Source organism: Odontomachus brunneus, unplaced genomic scaffold (genome assembly GCF_010583005.1).
Source record: "Odontomachus brunneus isolate Ranch 3 - 2012 unplaced genomic scaffold, Obru_v1 Obru_scaffold_199, whole genome shotgun sequence".
NCBI lineage: Eukaryota > Metazoa > Arthropoda > Insecta > Hymenoptera > Formicidae > Odontomachus > Odontomachus brunneus.
Window position 1 is genome coordinate 476,473 of NW_022639649.1, and position 24,102 is coordinate 500,574.

Genomic DNA, 24,102 nt, shown 5'->3' on the forward strand with positions numbered 1-24,102 from the left:
TATCCATTTCATCGTTACTTTACATGAGATATTAACGAGAATGCGATTTTTATGTTCACCTCATTCCGTTCTACATTTACACGAACGTTGCAAAGATGAATCTGCAATATTATGTTTATGTTTCCTGCTAAATACGATAATACAGAGGAACATACATTTATATACACATTATTTATATACATTTAATTATAAAATTTATATACACAAATAATTTGCAGCGTAATCGTGTCCATGCTTATCTGACATGTTTTGATGATTGTTTCTACATTATCGACATTTTTGAAAATCATCATACTTCTTTAGCTACTCCTTAAGAGGTCAAAAATTCAATTTATTTTTTCTTTTTTTTGTGGGAAGTTCTAATATTTTGTGTAGAAATAGATATGTTTATTTCATTCTTAGCCATCATAAAATATCATCATTATTTAGCCAGTCACTAGCTCGTTACTGAATATTCCTACTCAGTTTTTGAATGTCAGGACTATCTAATAACTATACCAATTACATAGATAGTGGCTAGATGAAAAAGATTACACAGTAACGAGATAGAAAATCATCGGTAGATACTGAATAGAACTTGGACATCAGAACTGTTTAGTAACTGTACCATTGATAGTTACAAGTTATTTTCTTGTATCTAGCTACTAGATAATTTTTCTGGTACAGCTACTAGGAGAAATGAGCGTTACATTCCTAGCTAGTAGCAATATAAGACCCTTTATAACTTTTCTGTGTCATTACTAGACAATCACTAGATTCAATATTTGCTCGGGATATTCACTCTTTACACAATGTATATAATTTTGTCTCATTGTAACGTGCACGTTCGTAAGAGTTTGACTATAACGGAAACGATCCATGAATTGGACTTGCTCTTTTGTTATCTATGGGAAATCATTGCGGATGAAGTGTAAAGTATAAAGTATAATAATTTTTTTGTACCATAAATAGCGAGAGAGGTAAGATTTTTCTAAGAAAAAGAAATGGAAAAACGGATTTTGCAGTCGACATTATATAATATCGCAATCGATTACTTTGTTTATTAACAGGAAATTAAATAATATTTTATCTTTTACATCTACCTATGTTATTCTTCTACGTTATTCTGCTCTATTAATCATTAGACAATTGCATCATTGTTGCGTAGAATATATGACAGTGAAGTAAGACATGGACAAACTTGTTAACTGCAATAAAAAATTTTGCTTTGTGTAGTCTTATTTCAAGTCCACGCGTTGTTGAGAACATATTTTGTTAAAAAATTATATATTTCTCACCGTGGCGAAACCTTCTAACGATGCAACGAAAACTTTACCGATGGTCAAATAAAACGGCTTATTGCCTCTCTGCAGTAGTAACAGTACTAGCTTCTGTATGTGCAATGGTGCTACGTACCAGCGAGTGTTGTATTTGCAAAACGGAGATTGAATAAGCTCGATCTCTGTAAACGAGACGAAAATAAAATGTACTGATAATAATATTTATACAGTCTTACACAGCGGCATATACATCGTTATTATGATCCGTAATTTGTTGTGCGGAGTAGTTGCTCATGAATAAATATAGAAGAATAGCGATCACGTAACCGAAATGCATAAAGATTTTCGCACGATCATTCTCAAACGATATAATCTGAAAAATCTGAGAAGCTATTGTGACATTATCCTTAAAAAAATATCTTGTTTGAAGTAAAATGAGTTTCACATTATAAAAGAAAGAAAATAATATATGGCTGTTTCAGTAAAGATGGATTTTCGAGGAGTGTATAGAGATATAAAGATTGAGATTTATTGTCTAAAGATGTTTTAAGTATAACACATATAACACATTAAAACTCACTTGATATAGATTTAGGCTCATACCACAGACTAATATCACTATTATTATGCAGTAAATTCCCTCAAACTCCTTCATCATTAAAGTGCAGATCCTTTAAGAACATCAGAAATTTTATTTGTGGTCCATTTTTGGTTTTCGAAATTACATGTATTGCATATGCATTATCGAATGAATACCAACATCATAGCTTTACGATGAATGTTGATGGCGCAAACAATTTTGTTATATATCATAATTACGTCTTCCACGTTAATATTATGTTGTACGTTGACCTGGATTGACTGTTCGAGACGATAACTGCAAGTAATTTTTTTGTGGTAATCATTCCTTTCATCCGCGCGAATTAGTTAAAGACAGGGTTGGGTAAGTTACTTTTTGTTTTTAACTGAGTTAAGTTAAAAGTTAGTTTGCAATAAAATAATTGAGTTTACATTAAAAGTTACTCAAATAAAATACTAACTCAGTTAAAAGTAAAAAAAACATATAAAAAAAAATTAGGAATTTCTTATGGAAAACTTGATTATCTAAAACTATATATTTTTTTAATTTCATAATTAATCTTTAAATTTGGCTTAAATTTATGTGAAATAATGAAAGTATATTAAGCAAATTGACCAATCACAGTTAATTATTTTTTGACCGTAAAAAGAATAGTCGGTTGTGATTGGTCAATTTCTTTATTGCTTACGTCTTATTTCTTAAGTTTTTCTATGTACCACTGGCTTTATATCCCGGTGTAGTAAGCTTTAAGTCGTAAGAAATTGACTAATCACTGTCGACTTATAGAAGAATAATCAATTGTGATTCTTCAATTTCTTACGGCTTACTAAAACTTACTGTACCTATTGTAGATTGAGTCTTAGAAATTCCCCTTAACGAATGTTGCGCAAGCGCTCTCATCCTCTCGTAGTGCCGTACGCTTCATTCCAGTGCGTACCCTCGTAAGATACACATGTCTCACCTTTGAAAAGTGGGTCGGTTGGTCGGTATTATATATTGATATATTAACAACGAAGCCACGGTAAAAATTGCAGCTGAGAGCTTTCACAAGCCTCTTTCTATAGATAGATAGTTACTCTTTTTGTGTATGATGTTTCTGAATATTATATTTGAACGATCTCGGAGCCTTTAGTTTTACTTGTGGTAAAATATATCACTTATCAGTAATTAACAACACACAAGTGTCGCTAGGTCTTGCATCATTATTTTCGCAGAAAATTCAATCCCAAAATGCAAGGTGTAAGATTTCTTTTCAACAAAAGAGACAAATTCATATCACGTGAGTAGTAACATGATGACAGACAGGTATCACTTTTGTCAAATTTTGGCATCTTGACAAGTGATAGAGCCTTACGGAATCATTGTTGGAAAAGATGAAAGTGAAATAGGAGACAGACACTAACTAACTGCAACAAGAAACATTTTCCTTCGTGTCGCTTGTGCGTGGAATATGCTTTCAACGTACATATTTTTACACACAGTGTAAAAATACTTCTTACCGATACAAAAGTTTCCAAGGACACTGTAACTAATCCACCAACGCTGAGGCTGAAAGTCTTGTTGCCTCTTTGCAGGAGAAACAGTATGATCTTCTGCATGTGCAAAAGTGCCTTATGCCATTGGACGTTGTAGCTGTAAAATCACGAGAAGTAATAAGAGAAGTCAACAACCGGTGCACTATAGTCACATTTTTTTGTCGTTCTCAAATTAATAATTTGGAAATAACAGACATATGAATGTTACAACATATGCGTAATTTGGAAATTTTGTTTAATTTCAGTCTCACTATTAGTCACACGACGATCAATGGAATATATATTAATATATATTAATAATAATTTCAAGCGGCGTATGGAAATTACTTTTACGTGGTTACGAACACGTGGTCATTATGATCCGTTGTCCAATATAGTTGCCTATGAACATGTATGTGAAGGTGACCATAGTATAAGAGAGGTAAAGCAAAAGCTCTTCCGTGTCACCACCAAGTATCACAATCTGTAAGGTCTGAAACAAGATCATAAAATTTTTACGGACATGTGAGTACTTAATATTTTCACGCATGCAGCATCCGTCTGGTATATTTTTTATGGTATGAAATTTTTTGAACAAATAAATGATATTAAGCGTCTAAGAAATTTAGTACGTGATACAATGTAAAAACATCAGTATACCTGAAATGTAATAAAGCTTATCATAATGTTGATATTCAAGATCAATTGAACAAGAATGAATTTCGATCGCTTATATAGCCACAGTCCGACAGCGAGTAAGAGATTGATTTTGAAATTCTTACTCGGATCGAAAAGTGGCATCTTTCCCCGATTGCTAAGACGCATTTGAGCGTGAAAATGTAAATAAAACTCCGTTATCCCCTCTATTCGGCCTATCGATAAAATATGCCATCGTTTTCTCTCTTTTCTTCACCACTTGACTGGCACGCGCGCCAAATGTCGCGCGCTTTATGCGAGAAGAAACTCGCCTTACTTCTATGCTGGAAATATATTATTGAATTTAAAAAGTTATTAATCTTATGTTTTCGACATCGAGGAATCCAAATTTTATATAAAAATTAAAGAATTTTTAAACCCCGATGCATTATCGTCTGTTTAATATTCACGGAAAATTCTTTCTTTTACATTGATTTGAGAACTAAGATTATACTCCGGGGTCGTGATTCATATTACCAGCAAAAGTTAACTACGTTTATATGTTTTAGAAATGTTTATTACAATTTGACTTAACAAATAATATTATAAAAGTATAATCTTAGTTCTCAAATCAATATAAAAGAAAGAATTTTCTGTGCGTATTAAACAGACGATAATGCATCGTGGTTTGAAAATTCTTTAATTTTGACATCAAATTTGGATTCCTTGATGTCAAAAACATAACATTAGTAACCTTTTAAGTTCAGTAATATATTTCCAGTATAGAAGTAAGGCGAGTTTCTTCTCGCATAAAGCGCGCGACATTTGGCGCGCGTGCCAGTTGTGGCACGAACAGAGATGCGCCTTTTGGCGCCCATGCCAGTCAAATGGTTAATACATTTTAACGCAATTTTATGCAATAAAAAAATTTACGGAAAATCGTCTCGTCTCCGTCATATCGTTAGCACTCATAATTTTTGTATTTTCGAGGGTGGAAATAAAAGAACAAATTAAACGATCGATGAGACGATTAAAGAAATTTGTCAGATGTGTATTTCTCACAATGTAACACTAGCCAAGGGTGAAACCCCCCTTAACGAATTTTTGCGCATGCGGTGTCACCCTCTCGTAACGCTGCACATATGCTTCAGTTCAGTGCGTGCTCTCGTAAAATACACACGTCTGGCTTTTGATAGAAGAGTCGTTCAGTTGAATTCGTTCAGTTTTACGTTCTGTTATTTTATTACTAAGATTACTGTTATCATTGTTATTATATTTCTTTTTAACAAGTAAACTTACCCAAAAGGTACACTCCGATTTTTTTCTAATTTAGCACAAAAAATATTTAGATCATATTTTTTCAGCTTAGCTTGTTTGGCCTACTTTGCTTCTTTGTTCCACGGGCAATTTATAACTTTTTAATGTTCTCACTCCTATCATCAATAAGTGTAAAAATGCGTAAGAAATAAAATTGAATGGAAGATACAGTTAAATAATTTTAACAAAATCGGCATAGCTGAGACACGAACCATTCTAAATTTCTCTAGCCAAGATTCCGGCGGAAATATTTTAAATCTGTGCTAAATTAATAAAAAATGGTTCGAATCTCGACTAAACCGAGAGAGAGAGAGAGAGAGAGAGAGAGAGAGAGAGAGAGAGAGAGAGAGAGAGAGAAATCCGGCAATTTTAATTAAAATTTTGACAAAATCGGTATAGCTGAGACACGAAACATTCTAAATTTCTTTAGCCGAGATTTCAACCGAAAAATTTCAAATGTGTGCTAAATTAGTAAAAAATGTGGTTCAAATCTCGGCCAAACCAAGAAATAATTTTTTTTAACTTTTTACATGTTTTGTTTAAACATTTTATTATTTATAATTATTTATAATTTATAATTTATAATTTATAATTTATAATTATTTATTATTTATAATTTAATTATAATTATATTAATTATAATTATAAATATAATTATTTATTTATTAAATAATTTTACACATTCGACTTCATATTTATAATCAGTAAACCAAAAACGCCTATATCTTGTATTCAATTTTATTTCTTATACATTTTTGTTGCACTTGATGATAGAAGTAAGAACATTAAAAACTGCCCGTGAAACTCAAAGTGAAAAAATATGACCTAAATATTTTTTGTACTTCTACATTTGTGCCAAATTAGAAAAAAATTGGAGTGTAACTTTTGGGTAGGTTTAATGTAAGAAGAATCGCAGTTACATGTATAATACATGTTATATAATTTCTTTTCAACGATACAGCCTAACTTATTACAGATAATAATGTTAACGCAGATAAAAGTAGTTAGTTAGAAATCTTGTTATCGTAACATTATACCTTTCGAATAGCAGATCCTGGCGTGATCATCGTTGGATCGAATACATGACGGTAAATACGATATCAATGTGCTAAATAACAGGCAATGTTTTTATGTTGCTTATTTTGTGTTGATTACTTTATGTGTACGTACCTTGACGCACAATAAATTTTCTACCGCAGAAAAGTTCTCCAAACATGCTGTAATTAGTCCACTGATGTTCTAGTGAAAGACCTCGTTGTCTTTTCGCAAAATTAATAGTATTATCTTTATATTTTGATATTGTTATATTCTTCAGAGCACGAATTGCAACTCTAAAATTGGGATGCATGCGACAGAATACTTTTTGAGGAAAAATAATTCGTTACATTAAATCGTCGATTCGACACAAGAGGAATTTTTCAATTTGCATTTATTTCCTATAGAAAAATATTCATGAAGATATAACTTAGTGATTGAAAATTGTGCAGATGCAGTCGCTTTCGAGTGACGAGTTTTTTTTTCATGCATTTATTCTAGTGCATACACTCGTATATTAGGCCGGCTTTTCCGTAAAATGTCGTCCTATCTCGAATTTAAGCTATCGAATTTCGTCGCTGATAAAAAACTATATACATATATATATGTCACATTGTGTTAGAATTGTTTTTGTAAAAAACAATTCTAACCATTATTGGTCGATCCTTATTGCCATGTAGAATAAAGGACGGTAAAATAAGAAAGGGAGGTGCTCGTGATCTGTAACAAAATACGTCCTCGTTTGCACTTGTTCATACATAGTGCATCGCGTTGAGTAGATTTTGTAATCAGAGTTGTAAAAATATCATTTAAATTTTTTTCAATTCAATAATTTGAACAAATATGTTTCGACTCAATTAACTGATGATTAAATTGAGTTTTTGTATAAAAAACTATATACATATATATATGTCACATTGTGTTAGAATTGTTTTTGTTTTCTGCTCCTTTTTGCATCTTCTTAGTTATATGTTTCCATAATTTTGTTCGTAGGAATTGAACAGGTCAGTAAGGCTTTTAACCAAATATTTCTCCTTCTCTCTTTCTTTTTTTGTCTTGTTGTTTAATCAGATTTTACACTAGTATTATTTTGCAACATTATTGGTCGATCCTTATTGCCATGTAGAATAAAGGACGGTAAAATAAGAAAGGGAGGTGCTCGTGATCTGTAACAAAATACGTCCTCGTTTGCACTTGTTCATACATAGTGCATCGCGTTGAGTAGATTTTGTAATCAGAGTTGTAAAAATATCATTTAAATTTTTTTCAATTCAATAATTTGAACAAATATGTTTCGACTCAATTAACTGATGATTAAATTGAGTAAATTTAATAAAAAACCATTCAGTTGATGATTGATTTTAACGAATTCAATTAATAAATTGAAGCTTAACTCAGGATTGATATGAGCGAAAAAAATCAAAGATCGCTTAATTAACAATTGAATTTAGCAAATTTAATTAAGGGTCATTTAAATGACGATTAAATTTAATTAAAGGCCGTTTAACTATGTATATGAAAAATTTCTCTCACCGTGGAGGCACTCTCTAAAGATGCCACGATTAGCCCGCCGAGTTTCAGTTTGAGATCCTTGATGCCAATTTGTAATAGAAACAGTATCATCCTTTGTATATCCACTGGGGCTATGTACCACTGAACGTTGTATCTACGAAAGTATAGGATACTGATAATTAAAGGAAAAGGAATAATGTGAAAATTTAAGTAAAATCGTTGAAATAAAAGTTTTTCTAAATTTCCAGCGTGCACGCATCCATCTTACGAGTAAATCACACAATTATTGATCAGTCAGTATATTATCAGTAAAGTTTTCAAATATAAGATTTTTTTAAACTTTTTGCAGGCACTCTATGATTTCAAAAGAAAATTTCATACTTAAAACTGATCTGCCGCTAGTCGCGAGAAAGACTAGGTTTTTCTAAAGTGCCAATGTTTAAGGAGAATGCCAATAATTGTGTGGATTATTCTATTTTGTAAAATGGACACACATGCGCCACATTCCCGAGTAAAAATGTATCTAGTAGGACAGATTTCAAGACTAGTAGTTAGATAGTAATGACTAGATAAGTTTTCTAGCCAGTCACCAGCTCGTGACTGGCTAAATATTCCTACTCAGTCTTTTGAATGTCAGGACTATCTAGTGACTATACCAATTACATAGATAGTAGCTAGATGAAAAAGATTACACAGTAACGAGATAGAAAATCATCCGTAAATCCTGAATAGAAATTAGATATCAGAACTGTCTAGTAACTGTAGTAACCAATTATAGTTACAATTACTTTTTTGTATCCAGCTACTAGATAATTTTTCTGGTGCAGCCACTAGGAGAAGTGAGCGTTACATTCCTAGCTAGTAGCCATGTAAGACCCAGCTTTTCTATATCATTACTAGACAGTCATTAGATTCAATTTTTGCTCGGGCTATTGTACATGCATAATAATGCGATGATTCTCTTACACAGTCTCGAACACATGTTTATTGTGATCCGTGACTTCTTGCGCGACGTAGCTCATTAGGTACAAGTATAAAAGAATTGAAATTACGAGCGACAGATGTAACAATAGCTCCTCGATATCATTCCCGAACGATACAAGCTGAAAAGTCTAAGCATCCACGGTTGTCACATAAATCCCTTTATCTGATGATCAGTTATTCTTTAGATAGACGAGTTTCGTAAAAAAAAGTGAGAATATAAGAAATAAAAGAACAGGACGCACACGCTAATTTCACTATGTTTCGTGGAACATTTGCAATTTCGCGGTTTAGCGATTTTAAAATTGGCACGACTTGAAATAACATCACTCATCATTCTTATGACTTCTCCATCGTACATGTTGTGTTTTATTCATATAGATCTTTTGAATTTTGATATTATGAAGTATTATATATTATACATTGGTTGTTCGGAAATATATTGAATAGCAAAAAGACTCACGCGGAAAAGGTTGAGACTCAAACAGGCCACACCAACCGCCAATATACAAAAGAACATTCCCTCGAAACTGGTTACAACAAATTTGGTGAACCTTCAAGAACAAGAGGGTATGTTAACGCGCATACCATTACTGTACCGTCGAATGAATACCTTAAAGATTTTCGGTGAATATCCACAGCGTAAATTATTTTCTCACAAATCATTACCTTATCCTTGACATTTTGTAAGATATCGTTATTTATGGCTTGCTCCATTCGGTAACTATAAACAATATTCTTGCTATAATTATACAGTATATTCAAGTCTGTTAGAAAGAACAAGAAAAGTTTCACTTGCGGTTTAAATGTCCGTTAATCCATTTGTAAACTTCGCTTTTAAACTCACTTCTTTACCTGGCAATTTTAAATATTCCGCAGGCATGTTTGAAGTACGTTAAGAACATCGCTGCTGACGCGACCGTCGCGAGTGTTCCAATGCAAAAGGACGCGTTCATGTGCAGCATGATCAAATAGAAATATTTTTCTTGGTCGACAAAATATTCCGTCGTGACTTGAATCGCGCTACGTGATCGAGAATCGTTCAAGAACAGAAGAAAGCCAAATATGCGCGGCCAAATCGGCTGGACATTAACAGCAACTACGTAGCACATCGCGAGCACTGAGAATATTCAAGAAAGTAATCATAAAAGTGTAGCTGTGCTTTTAATTTCCCAGTACATTGTATTGTCGCAAAGTTCAATATTGTCAATGTTTTCCAGATTGACATTACTTCATTAAAGGTTTTTTTCCAAGCTAAAAATTAATAGATATTCTCTTACATATGAGTATAATCGTATAACGTCTCGCGCTACATCCATAATTCTTTATAATAGCAATTTCATTTTCGTCTTTTAGTTCGTTGCAAATTTGTTGAAGCTCCTCCAATAAATATTTTGTCTACCAACGAAGAAGAATTTATATTAGATCTTTGTTACGACATTGTGACGAGATTGTGTAAAATAAGAATTTATTTATCAGAATCATTTATAGAGATCAATACAAATGCTTGACTTACATTGTGAATGTTAATGCGAAATGCGTTATATTTAATAAGATAAATGATGGAGATACACGTGATAGAAAGAACGTTGATAACAAACTCCGGAGTACATTCTGTGGTTAAAAAGGCTGTAAGCTGCAAGTGATAAATTTATTTAAAACATAACATAAAAGATGCTTGAACAATGCAAGCTTGAAACAGTCAACTGCATTCTTAGATACCTTACAACACAGCGAGGCGCTTATAATCGCATTCCCGAGCAAAAATTGAATCTAGTTATTGTCTAGTAATGACACAGAAAAGTTGGGTTTTATATCGCTACTAACTAGGAATGTAACGCTCAATTCTCCTAGTGATTGTACCAGAAAAATTATCTGGTAGCTGGATACAAATTGTAATTAAATTGTAATTGGAAGTAAATTGTAACTATAATTGGTACAGTTATTAGACAGTTCTGATATCCAATTTCTATTCAGGATTTACCGATGATTTTCTATCTCGTTACTGTGTAATCTTTTTCATCTAGCTACTATCTATGTAACTGGTAGTCACTAGATAGTTCTGACATTCAAAAGACTGAGTAAGAATACTTAGCCAGTCACGAGCTGGTAACTGGCTAGAAAACTTATCTAGTGATTACTATTTAGCTATTAGTCTAGCTAGTAAAATCTGCTCTACTAGATACATTTTTACTCGGGTTGCTGCAGTCTTTGATAATTGGATATATCCCTATTATGTTTATATAATCAGTGTTACACACGGAGAAAATATAGCAGTAAAAATTACGTTAAAATTATAATTATTTTTTACAATCTATCTGGTATTTTATACGATACAAAAAATATTCAAGTAATTAGAATAATTTTGTAATAAAAAGTAATTTTGGTCACATAATTCTCTCTCTCTTTCTCTCTCTCTCTCTGCATGCTCTAATATATTACAAAATTACAAAATATTACAAAATTACAAAAATTTTGTTGAAATTTTTATTATAATATTTCCCATACAGCACAAATGTTCAATAGATATCCTAAGAACGTTCTGAGAATATTCGAATATTCTTAGAACGTTCTTAGGATATCTATTGAACATTTGTGCTATATGGGTTTCTCTGCGTATAATTACATTTATACTAGACATAAAGATCCCCTTCTTGGCTTTGTAGCTGAATGGTAATAAACTACTACAACTAGACACAAAGATAAACGATTTTCATAACTAGCAGCGCGAATTCACTTACCTGGAATACAATGGAGCTCGTCAGAATCCCGAAGATGAAGATTACTTGAAACTGGACGAGTCTCGACTGCTGATAAGGCCATAAGCCAATCGCAAGCAGAAGGATTCGATTGATGTTAAAGTGTTGAGTCTGTATAGAGATCATCTCTCTGCCAGCACTGCTATATGTTTGACGATGAGAAATTCGTCGAGCCTTCGCTCATCCCCACTTTACGACCGTTCGGTCAGTTATTTCGGCCTTCCCATTTTCCATTTTTTCCTGACTGTATTTCTATTCTAACTATATAACAACATAAATGACCTAAAACTGGGCTTAAACGTAATGCAAGAAATATCACCGTGCGACCGGAACACTCGCGGTTTAGAGTATTCGCCGGCGAAGAGTTCGGTGATTACGTGATCGATTGAATACAAACGTAATTTAAAATAATGGACGTTTATTTCTCATCGAGAAAACATTAGCGAGGATATTTGTCGACGGAGGACTGCGCAGTTATCACCTCGCAGTCAAACGTTTCCACGTACTTCATATCGGTGCGTGGAAACTTATAAATTACAGTTGGTTCTCTGAAAACGGGTTCTTCCATCTTCGAAACTGGCATGCAAATTATCGTTTTGTTTCTAATAAAATACTCGATGTCGCACCTTACTGAAAATATTTTCATCTCGTGTTTCTACTTCGTCTTAGCACCTTTAAATTTCTGCGCGGATCAGCAAAGTTTTCGTTTATATTTTATCCTAGCCTTTTTTGTCAGTACCAATTTCAAGTTAACTTGAGCTAACATAACTTTAAGTTTAACTCGAATATATCTTTGAATGTTAATTCAATACACCATTAAGTGATATTAGCTGTTGGTTGATAATATTTACGTCATTGTCGCGTGGAATAAAGAATGGTGAAGTAAGATATGGAGGCACTCATCAGCTGTAAAACGTAAAATGCCTTTCTTTATAATGTACATTCTTAGTACTGTGTGTTCGATATACATTCTAATATATATTGTTATTCATACCGTAGAGGCACTTTCCAAAGACGCTACAAATAATCCACCGAGGCTCAGAGTGAAAATCTTGGTGCCTCGTTGCAACAGGAATAGTATCATCTTCTGTATGCGTAATGGAGCTATGTACTACTGGATATTATATCTACGAAAGGATGAGCATTTGACATTTTTTAGAAAAAGTAAGAAAATTATCTGAAAATAATTATTGCCACTTGATCATATACGAGTATTCGCAGTATATAATGTTCCTTTTACAAAATGTCGAGAATTACGTCGTAGAGCGAATATCTTTGTTAAATTAGTGCAATAATCGTGCAGTATTGATTCCCTTACGCGGCTTCGAATACGTGATTATTATGATCCGTAACTTCCTGTGCGATATAGCTCACCAAGAATATATATAAAAGAATGGCATATACAATGCTAACATGTAAGGAAAGTTCCTGGATGTTCTTTTCAAACGATACAATCTGAAAGATCTAACACATAGATTTAAGATGAGTTATGTTGCGAAAAATATTGATTGCTTGAAAGAGTGATTCGTGCGTTAAATTTAATTGTTTGATAAAATTCTTGTTTTTGCAATAAGCATAATTTGAAATTTAAAACTTTGATCGCTTGGATTGCATCGAATTCCTCTTTATTCGCGATTTTTATGAATATATGGATTATAAATTTTCATCTTACTTGTAGAAATATAATTAAAAATAGGAAAGCGACTTACTTGAAAAAAGTTGAGACTTAGACAAATTACACTAAACACCAACAAAATGAGAAACATACCCTCAAAAGTGGACGTAATACATTCTGAGGACCTTCAAGAACAAGAATGTGTGTTAATGCACGAAATGTATATCTGTTGTCGAACGAATACCTTAAAGCTTTGCAATGAATATCCACGGCATAAATTATCTCTCTACAAATCATTATTTCATTCTTCGGTTTAATATTTTGTGAAGGATCTGTGTCCATTGCTTGCTCGATACGGCAACTACAAATAATTTTTTAGCTATTATCATGCAGTGCATTTAAATTTGTTAAATGTGACAAGCAAGATTTTAACTTTGGAACATTAGGTATGTGTCCAGGAATTGGACTTACTTACAAAGTCAAATCGTCGTACTTACTAAGCTAAGTCAATTTTGTTTTCTTACCTAGCGATTTTGAGCATCGCGCAAACGTGTTGGAGATATCCCACAAGCATCATACCAATCCCTAGAGATATGAAAGTCCCTAGACAAATGGTTACGTTCGTGTGCAGCAGAATTATAAAAAAATGTTTCTCTTGGTCGATAAAATATTCAGTTTTGATCGGTATTGTTCGTTGTAGTTGAGTGTCATTAATGAACAGAAAAATACCAAATGTGCGTGGCCACATTGACTGGGCATTGCTAACAAGTATGTAGCAGAATGTAAACACTAAGAATAGTTAAAAAAGTAGTTATAAAAAATTAATACTTTCTAATATTCTAAAACAGTAATCTAAAATCTAAAGCATCTAAAATATTGAGCGTTAAAAATTTTTAATTCATATTAATCTTTTATCAGATATGTGTAGTCACACATCATTTTTTTTGGATATTATATATTCTAATATATAACGATCAGATCAAACAGTGGAGTAAAGTTTTCAGACATACAAATTTTAACATGACTATTCACTTGACAACAGAATAATAACTCAAACGAGCTTCTTACCTACTAATATAACAGAATAACGTTTCACCTCGTATGCATAACTTTTTATGATAGCAATTTCTTTCTCACTCTTTATTTCGTCGCAAATTTGTTGAAGTTGCTCCAATAAATATCTCATCTATCAAAGCAAGACGAATTTTTTGTCATTTCTCTTTGTTATATTTTGCAAAGAGCGTGCAAGAACTCATTTATCAGAAATATTTCTACCACATTGAATACACCAAATAATACTCAACTTACATTTTGGATCTTGAGGAGAAATCCGTTGTATTTGATAAGATAAATAATGCAAGTGAAAGCGAAGGAAAAAACATTGATGACAAGGTCCAGAGTGCATTTTGTTGTTATGAACGTTGTAAGCTGTAAGTGATATGATTTTTGAAGAAATTAATTAATTTCTCTCTCTCTCTCTCTCTCTCTCTCTTTCTCTCTCTCTGTTTGTTCGGTTAAATTATTGCAGACCTTAAACACTGGGCTGTGTTCCAAGGTGTAACAACACAACAAGAAGTTTATAATTAAGTTATAAAAGTTTTTACAATTAAATATATTACTATTTTATGTACAAGTTTATGTATTTGATATTAATTTCATTTAAACTTTTTTCTCTATTAAATTAGAATATAATATTAAATATAATGGAATACTTACATAAATATACTTAAAACTATAATTTTAAAGGAAATTATATTTAGCAAAGTTAAATGATAATTATATTAAGCATGAAAGAAAGATATGAAATTATATTTAGCAAAGTTAAATGATAATTATATTAAATAGTTCTGTTTATTGTAAACATATTTAAATAATAAATGTCTCACGTACCTGGAATACAACGGAACTTATTAGAATAATAAAAATTAATATTATTTGAACCTTGACGACTTTCGACCGTTGATAAGGCCATAAGCCAACCGCGAGCAAGAGGATTCGGTTGATGTTGAAATGTTCAGTCTGGATACAGATCATTTCTCAGCGAGTGCCGCGATAGATTTGACGGCGAGAAAGTCGGCGAAGCTTCGCCGACATCCTCACTTTTCGACCGATAGATTGACTATTTTACGTCGTGCAATTTTCTCAGCGTGTATTCGAACGTAAACGCGCTAATTTAACTGAAACGGCGCTATAAAATATTACCGTTAGATCGGAATACACGCAATTTAACGTTCTCGCAGTGTAATCGGCAATTACGCAATCGATTGAACATAAGTGTAATTTTAGCAGGTGTTTATTTCTCATCGGGAAAATAATGGCGAAAATACTATACTTATCGATATACAGAAGCCCGCGCAGGTGCAGTCGCCGCCTCACACCGACGCATTTCCACCGACGTGTTTTATTCTCGACTGCGTACTAGTAAATAACAGTTGGTACTTTCCAGAGGTCGTCCTACTTTAGCAACCGACATACCGGCATACTATCAGTCTACCGCCGATGAGTGTCCTACGACATTTTTTAAATTAAACTTTTTTTGAGTATTTATTTATTACACTTACTTGATAATTCTTGTTATAGTGCCGTGGAATAAAGGACGGTGAAATAAGATACGGAGGTACTCGCTAACTGTAAGAAAAATAATCGTTCTTTGTGACATTTATTCATAACATGTTATGTTCGTTATAGGGTAAACTCGGATAAGATGGCCATACTTTTTTAAAATGCAAAAAAATACATTTTTTATTGTTATTTCTTAATAGTGCTTGGCACATTATTTCACTGAAGTCTACAGTACATAATACCATCAGAGTTAAAAGGAAAATATTTCAGTGAAATTATTTATTACAAAAATATCAAAACATGAGCATTAGCCATCTTACCTAAATTTTTAAGACAAGATGGCCATAAGGAATAGATGATCCATACATATTTTATATTCAAGATTCTGTACCTATTATTTTATAAAATACAATGTAACATAATTATTTATTTTATAAAATACTAATAAAAACATAACATATTCATTTTAGTATAGGATATCTAATACATATTATTTGTGAAAAATATAAAATAGAAACCTCTATTACAAAACTTAAATTCTAAGTCCAATTTTTTATCAAAACATATTGCACATAAGATTGAATTACTAATATTAAAAATAATTTTTGAAATATAACGACTTTTGTTTTATAAATATTAAATGATAGTGGGCCATCTTACCCAAAATGTGAGTAAAAGACAGTTATAATAGTACTTATAGTGAAACAAATAGTGAAAACGAAAATAAAAATGTATGTTATATTACAATTTATATATCTACTTTATGTATCTAACGTTGATTGCGGTAGCTTAACTATAATTTATTTGACGTTACAGCAAGTTTTAGTGGACACATGAGAAATTTTACAGTTAGTCGAAAATAAAAATATAGTGTAATATTCATAATTTTGCTATTTCGAAAAATGTACGCACATATACTATGATACATATCGATTATCTTTATGACTGATTACACAAATGCAATGTTTTGCAATTATTAGAGAAATTACAGCCTATCTATAGGCCTATAGCCATCTTTCCAGTATAGCCATAATACCCGACTTTACTCTATTGCGATAAAATATTATTCAGACCGAGAATGCACTTTTTAAAGATCCCACGAACACACCGCCGAGATTCAAAGTGAAAGCTTTGGTGCCATTTTGTAATAGAAACAGGATCATCTTCTGTATGTGTATTGGAGTTACGTACCAACGCATATTGTACCTTCAAAAATTAGCGAATGACAAATGAGAGAAGATGTGAGAAAATAATTATCATATTATATTCATCATAAGCGTTTTTGTTTCACAAGCTGTAATATTTTCAAAGAATACAATAGTATCTTTAGCGGAATCTTTTAAATAATGTCGCTCTCTCTATCTATTGCTCTATCTATTGTTCTCTCTAATATTTTAGAGTCTAATAGGTTTAGGAAAATCGTAGAGAGAACAATTCTTTCTACTTTGGCTTCAGAAAATATATCCTGTTGAAACCTCTATGTCCTCAAGAAGATTATTCTAAAACTAAAAAAAATATCAGTACGATATTGAGGTACAATGAATTCTATGTATAAACTTATTAAAAAAATAAAAATATCCTCCAAGTAAGAGGAATTTTGTCTTTTATCTACAATCATCAATACTACATTACATACAATAATATCAGTCTTATAATTATCTACAATATATCTTCCGTATTGCGCGTAAAAGAGCATTCTATTTTAAATAAACATACTCTTGATTCATTTTGATTCGAAAGAAAAAACATAAAACAATATATTATAGATTTCGAATTAATAGTCCACTTTATTGAAAGAGGAATTACTCTTTGGGAAAAGTTTCTGCTCAGAATATGAAATTATCGAACGTAACATCTCTTACAACTAGATTTTTTTTTTAGTGTTAGAATATCCTTTTTGACTTTGGAAGGAAATTGTTAAGTCACATATAAGAGGATTTCGCTAAGAATGACTACATTTCTTGTGAATCACAAAGCGTATCATTGATAGTTATTACATTATATAGCACGCATATAAGTATAATAGTTCTCTTACGCTGTTTCAAATACGTGCTCATTGCAATTCGTAACTTCCTGCGCAGCATAGTTTATTAAAAATATGTATAAAAGAATGGTAAATATAAATGTGATATGTAACGTAAGTTCTTCGATGTTGAATTCAAACGTTACGATCTGAAAAACCTGAGACACGAATTTAAGATAAGAGAATTATATAAAAAAAATCTGAAGCCTAAAAAATAGAAAAGTGACCAGTAAGTTAATTTCGCATTATTTTGTAAAGATCGTAATTTTTTACTAGTATAATTAGAGATTTTTTAATTTTTATTACTTTCGTAATTATTTGACAATATATATTCTTTTGTTTGTGGTTTCTAAAAACTTGGATTTTGAAGAATTGTCGTGTATTGCTAATTTAGAAGTATGCTTAAAGATCGAAGAAGAACTCACGCGATAAAGATTGAGACTCATGCAGCTGACACCAAATACTAATAATAAAAAGAACATACCCTCGAACGTGGATATAGTGATTTTGGAAAAGCTTTAAAAATAGAAAAATGCATTATTACCCATACTATATGCATATTCCCAGATAGCACAAAATCTCCAGAGAATATTCTGGGACGTTCTCAGGATGTATGAATGTCTTTAGAACGTCCTTTAAAGATTTGTGCTGTATGGGTTGTTGAATAATTACCTAAGAGCTTTGCGATGAATGTCCACAGCATAAACTATTTTCTTACAAATCATCATTTCATCCTTTGGACTAATATTTTGTAAAACATTAATATCCATTGCTTGTTCTATACGATAACTAGAAATAATTATCAGGCTATTATTACATCGTAATGGAGGGAAGAGGAGGAATAGTGTGTGTGTATGTGTGTATGTGTGTGTGCGTATGAGATTTCATACGTACAATCGCATTTATTCCTTCGCCATATTTTCTTACCTGGCTATTCTGAACATTCCGCAGATATGCTGCAAATATCCCATGATCATTGCTGTGATTGCTAGGACTATGAACGCCCCTATACAGAGAGTTGCGTTTGTGTGCAGCAGAATGACATAGAAGTACCTTTCTTGATCGAGAATATATTCATTCATGATCAGCATGATTCGTCGCGGTTGGGTATCATTTATAAGCAAGAAGATACCAAGCACGCGCGGCCACATTGGCAGGAGATTAATCATAATTAAGTAGGATATTGATAGCACTAGACATATTCATAAATAGATATTCTTAAAAACTGCTATTTTCCAAGCTTTTTATAAAATTGTTCTAAACTATAAACAATGTAAAACATCGAATGGTAAAGTTAAAATTTTCGATTTTATCATTCTCCAAGCACTTTTCATATATCTACTTATTATATTATTTATATTACACTTTCATATTTTGTGTGACAAAAAGTACTTGATCGTTAACATTTTACCCATATATTGTCTATCTCGCTCGTTAGCAAAAAGTAATGCAAGTCAAATAATGTTTTCTTACATGAAAATATAATGATATAACGTTTCATAACAACTGCATTATTTTCTATAATAGCGATTTCCTTTTTGTTCCTTAGTTTACTACAGATTCGTTCAAGTTGATTCAACAAATATTTCACCTACCAATGAAAACGAATTTACATCATCTCTTATTGTAATATTTTACGACAGTTTGACATTTTAAATTTCCACGGTGTGATGAAATTCTTGGTTTCCGGATTGATATCATTCTTCATGGGATTGTATTTGACGTTTCCGTGAACATTCCGGCTCATTTCCTCAGCAGGCTTCTTCAGTAGAGTAACGATCTGAGAACTGATACCGAAGAAGTCTCCTAAACAGGAACCTGAATATTCACGAAACATCGGAAACAAATTCATGAAGAGAGCGGTACTAGAGTCCCTATAATAAGAGTCTGGTCTATGTTTTTAGTTCGACAAAACATGGCGTCGTAGATAAGATGAGATAAGATTAAATAATATGAAGGTTGCGTTCCGAAATTCACTGCCAATACTGAAATTCTATAGTATACGTAACAAAGAACTGAAATTCTATAGTATACGTAACAAAGAACTATAGATTTTCAGTACTGGCAGTGAATTTCGGAACACAATTGAAATAAAACTTCTCTAAGATATGAAGAACTCATACAGCGTGACAGTATAAACATTATTAGTCAAGACTAATGTTTATTAATACTAAAGTACTAATAGAAGTTATATAAAGAAGTAATAAACAGCAGAAGTAAGTAAATAACTTATAATAAAATAATATATATAAACATTGTAATGCATGCGAATGTGTTGAATAATAATAATGTATCAAAAATAATTTTCTAACTTGTCATATTGTATCGAATGTGTAATATAAAGTATATATAAATTATTACAGAAAATAATTGAAGTGATTGAAAACACGTTTCTTTCTTTCTTGTTCCTTTTCTATCATTTGAATAATATCGCTCGCAAAGCATAGATTCGAGACATCTTATTGGTTCCGCCATATTTTGTCAAAACCAATAGAAAGTTTAACAACATAGGCCAAACTCTTACTATAAGGACTCTAGCGGCAATTCAGAAGCCAGATCAAGTATATTGAGACAGTTGTGGTGTATAAAAATTTATTTGGTAGAAACGTCCATTAAAATGTGCACGCAAGTGTGTTCAACTCACATTTTGGATTTTGATGAGAAACGTGCTGTATTTAGTAAGATGAATGACGAAAATCAACGTTATGGATAAAATATTAATGACAAGGTCCAGAGTACATTTTGCAGTTATGAACGTTGCGAACTGCAAGCGACAAATTCACATTGAGTAAGAGGCATTCAAAATTTGTTTGTCTATTTGATTAAAAAAATGTGTGTCTCTAAAACAGTTAAACGTGTTTTTACACGTAATGATCCAACGAAAAATTCATAAATTATATTGGTCCCGCAATCGATAATAATCAAACATTTATACATTTAATATTATACAATTATATTTAAACGTGGGGAAAACCGTCACAATTAATAACAGTGTTTTACGTACCTGTAATAAAATAAAGCTTGTTAGGATACCAGAAATTAAGATTATCTGAATCCGAGCAAGCTTCGTTTGCCAATAAGGCCATAAGCCAATACCTAGCAAAAGGAGCCGGTTGACGTTAAAATGCTGCTGCAAGTCGAAAGAGATCATTTCTCTGTGAGCACTACGATATTTTTGACAAGAAGCGGGTCATCAAAGCTTCGTCTACCCCTCTTTCTAACCGTTCGATAAAATTTTCAAGTTTTATCATTTGTACAATTTCATTTGCTCAATTTCAACTATACACCAACGTAAATGGCTCAATTTGACATTAAACTATCGCAGGATGGTGAAATCGGAGCGATTACCGGGAAAGCGTTTTTGCTAGGGAAGAAGTTAGTAAATTGCAGTGGATTGATTGTACGTAAACATAATTTTAATGGACATTCATTTCTCGTAGTAAAGATATATGCGTAGCTATATGTTGATTGAAAGCCGCGCAGACGCATTCGCCACCTCGCTGCGTGCATCTGTCAGTTATGTCAGAACCTTCGGCGAGATATTAGTCTTTCTACCTTAGGAATCACATGAAGTCTTCGCGTATCTCGTTGAAAGTATCACGGTTTTGTTTTCTTCCTTACGTTTCCGCGACAACTATCTTTTTTCCAACCGCGATATATGTCACGTAAAGTAATAATAATAACGTGAAGTAATAATAATAACGTGAAGTAATAATAATAACGCGAGTGGAATCTTCCCAAGAAGTGCCATTCTATTTTGTTCCGCTGTATATAACCGTTGTGTTTAGTTGTTTATAAAAGACAGTTGTTCAGATTTTCACATTAACGCCTTGTCTAAACGAAGAGAATATTATAGTAAAAATTGCTATAGAATTTTAATTTTATATATGCTTTTTTCATATATGCCATTTATAAATTAGGAACTGGTACTAGTATGAAAAAAATTTTCCTTTTTTTAGTGAAATTTGATATGTTCCTTAGCAAGATAGGCCTTATTGACAGTTGATTCCTGCATTACTAGAAATATGGAAAAACTAAAAAGAATAAAATTTTAATATTATATACTTTTTCCACCTGTTAGTTACAATTATTACATATTATTAGCTTTTACCAAGAGATTGTCGTATGCAATTGTTTTGTTTACTAAAATAATTGTTTGTATATGTTTTTTTTCGAAAAAGTCTCCGATATTTCCTTGGCAGCTACAAATAAATTCGTATATTCACTAGTTTTAGTTGTCTAAGTTACAGTGACTATCGTTTGTTTCTACTTAGCCTCTCCTTTTTCTACTAATGTTCATTTCATTGTATGTTGCATGGAATAAAGAAAGGTGAAGTAAGATACCGTAGTAGGATTTTCTTGCTTACATCAATCTGTTCTACGTTTTCATAAAAGTCATCATGGAAGTCTCAGACATCCTGTATATTATTCCAAGATCTTGATAAAATAGATGCACAAAAATTCTAATTGCAAAGTCGCTATGTTATTTCAAATAATGATCGTAAGTGAAAGACGAAGCAAGTTGCCTTACTAAACAATCCAGCTGTAGAACGCTACGCCAGCTGTCCGTACTTCCTTATGATAATGATTTCATTCTCGTCCTGTAGCTCGTTGTAGATGCGCTGAAGCAATTCCAGTAGATACCTTATCTGCTGGTTTAACGGTAATTTATTTTAATATTCTTACTTAATTGTTAATAATAGTTAGTATTTTTTTTAACACTACAAGTGTTTGGACATACGTTGTTATTATCAGAACAGAATAATATGTTAAATAATTCATCATTATATTATCGTATCATAAGAAGCAAATAACATTTCGAAATAATATAAATATATGTTAAACTAACACACATCTATATATTACGTATTTCAACTTTTGTAGATGTCAAAGTGACTTTGAAAAAATGTTAATTTTTTTAAATAATTGTGTTAAAATTAAAATTAAAATAAAATTAAAATAATATTTAATTTTTAAATGACACATTTGTTAAATTATGAGCTTGTTATTAATCTAACACATCACGTAACGAAAATAATATATCAGTTGCATGTTAATCTTACAGAGATAATAATTAAAAATTTTCAAAAATAACGAAAAGAAAATTTATGCGCAAAATTTTTTACAGTATATAAGATGTTTTTGAAACAAGAATATTCTTTTTCTATCTAGATACAAAATTGATCGTATCGTTTTTTTCACACTTCACACAAACGTTGATCTTTGTGCAAACACGATATTTGGTGTACAATTCACTTACAGCTTTGATATTAGCTCTGAATGAGTTGTATTTGATGACCAAGGTGATGAAAAATAATGTAGAAGAAAGAACCTTGATGAGAAGATCCGGAGTGCATTCTAAAGTCACGAGAGACGCAAACTACAGACAAAAATTTTATACAGATGTTTGCATTACAATAACGCAGAGTTTTTCTATCTAATTAGAAAGAAAAAAAGAGATTACAAATTGTCTTTGTATCTAAATTAAATTAAATTAAAACAACTTGAAAGATAGTAAAGAGAGGTGATTTGTTATGTGATCGCAAAATATTAACAAAAGGGAATCTAAAAACATCACTCACTACTTTTGGTCTTGAATATATTGTAAAAGATAAGAAATATATATATTTTTAGGAGTGTTTTGTCGCACGTCTAGAAGTTGTAAAAATCTCTCTTGAAGCTCTATTATTATTAGATATTCTATAGGTTATCGACAGATATTTTTGAAATCATGAAATATGTAAGAGAATATTTTACAATATTTTTTTACTTAATAATACATCCAAATTTTTGACAAATGTCTCATATATATTTCTCAATATGTACGCTTTCATCCCTCGTTATTATTTTTACAAGTCTAAAAATTTCTGTAAGGACAAATTAAAAAAAATTTTACATCAAGTCAGATCATATACAATAAAATAACTTTCTGGTATCGTATTTTTGTGATATATGTTGTGAAGTTGTGTTATGAATGTTTGACGAGAAACTTATGAGAAAAAACTAAAAGAATATATCTCTTAGTTTCTCTACGATATATTCAAGACTTATCGAAAAATGCGAATCTTGTCCACACCTCTCTTTACAAGAACGTTTTAACATACCTGAAATAAAATGAAGCTTATCAAAGTACTAAATAACAATATCAGCTGTTTATTGAACCAGTTTAGATTGTCGGCAATTTCTTCGACGATACCACCAAATGTTTCAGTCGCGTGTATTTTCTTATATATACAGGGTGTCCGGTAACTGATCGAGCAGCCGCCGTATACGGGTAGAATGGGTCAAAATAATCATTAAAGTTATATA

General features: G+C 31.7%; 3 protein-coding genes and 1 pseudogene across 3 annotated transcripts; all 4 read right to left on the bottom strand.

Moving 5' to 3' along the window:
* Nucleotides 1-1,133: 1,133 nt before the first annotated feature.
* Nucleotides 1,134-6,373, bottom strand: LOC116852026. Its single transcript, XM_032831986.1, has 9 exons — nt 6,344-6,373; nt 3,716-3,846; nt 3,339-3,471; nt 2,677-2,681; nt 2,020-2,136; nt 1,840-1,930; nt 1,496-1,641; nt 1,278-1,410; nt 1,134-1,187 (listed from the first exon to the last, which is right to left on the bottom strand). Exons 1-9 carry the CDS (start codon nt 6,371-6,373, stop codon nt 1,134-1,136), a joined length of 840 nt encoding a protein of 279 aa, XP_032687877.1.
* Nucleotides 6,374-7,268: 895 nt separating this feature from the next.
* On the bottom strand, nt 7,269-11,975 carry LOC116851995. The gene is made up of 9 exons (XM_032831937.1): nt 11,576-11,975; nt 10,351-10,470; nt 10,115-10,232; nt 9,690-9,954; nt 9,448-9,558; nt 9,298-9,388; nt 8,820-8,965; nt 7,875-8,007; nt 7,269-7,507 (listed from the first exon to the last, which is right to left on the bottom strand). The coding sequence occupies exons 1-9, from the start codon at nt 11,717-11,719 to the stop codon at nt 7,454-7,456; spliced, it is 1,182 nt and encodes a 393-aa protein (XP_032687828.1). The 5' UTR covers nt 11,720-11,975; the 3' UTR covers nt 7,269-7,453.
* A 310-nt stretch (nt 11,976-12,285) lies between these two features.
* Nucleotides 12,286-15,242, bottom strand: LOC116852027 (annotated as a pseudogene).
* Nucleotides 15,243-15,771: 529 nt separating this feature from the next.
* LOC116851986 (odorant receptor 67c-like) lies at nt 15,772-20,944 on the bottom strand. The gene is made up of 9 exons (XM_032831927.1): nt 20,798-20,944; nt 20,438-20,557; nt 19,267-19,384; nt 18,721-18,985; nt 18,466-18,582; nt 18,219-18,309; nt 17,806-17,951; nt 16,844-16,976; nt 15,772-15,836 (listed from the first exon to the last, which is right to left on the bottom strand). Exons 1-9 carry the CDS (start codon nt 20,942-20,944, stop codon nt 15,783-15,785), a joined length of 1,191 nt encoding a protein of 396 aa, XP_032687818.1. The 3' UTR covers nt 15,772-15,782.
* Between the last annotated feature and the right edge of the window lie 3,158 nt (nt 20,945-24,102).

Bases quoted from the DNA above. Each gene is read 5' to 3' on its own strand.
- LOC116851986 (XM_032831927.1), bottom strand. From the start codon at position 20,944: ATGATCTCTTTCGACTTGCAGCAGCATTTTAACGTCAACCGGCTCCTT. The intron at 20,558-20,797 runs GTACGTAAAACA...TGTCGCTTGCAG, and splicing joins CAAGCTTTATTTTATTACAG to TTCGCAACGTTCATAACTGC. The intron at 18,310-18,465 runs GTAATTATTCAA...CTATTTTTAAAG, and splicing joins ATTCATCGCAAAGCTCTTAG to CTTTTCCAAAATCACTATAT.
- LOC116852026 (XM_032831986.1), bottom strand. From the start codon at position 6,373: ATGATCACGCCAGGATCTGCTATTCGAAAG. The intron at 3,472-3,715 runs GTAACCACGTAA...GTGATTTTACAG, and splicing joins ATCATAATGACCACGTGTTC to CTACAACGTCCAATGGCATA. The intron at 1,188-1,277 runs GTGAGAAATATA...TTTTTATTGCAG, and splicing joins CGTTAGAAGGTTTCGCCACG to TTAACAAGTTTGTCCATGTC.
- LOC116851995 (XM_032831937.1), bottom strand. From the start codon at position 11,719: ATGATCTCTATACAGACTCAACACTTTAACATCAATCGAATCCTTCTG. The intron at 8,008-8,819 runs GTAAGAGAATCA...ATACTTTCGTAG, and splicing joins AAACATGTGTTCGAGACTGT to ATACAACGTTCAGTGGTACA. The intron at 7,508-7,874 runs GTGAGAGAAATT...ATTTTGTTACAG, and splicing joins CTTTAGAGAGTGCCTCCACG to ATCACGAGCACCTCCCTTTC.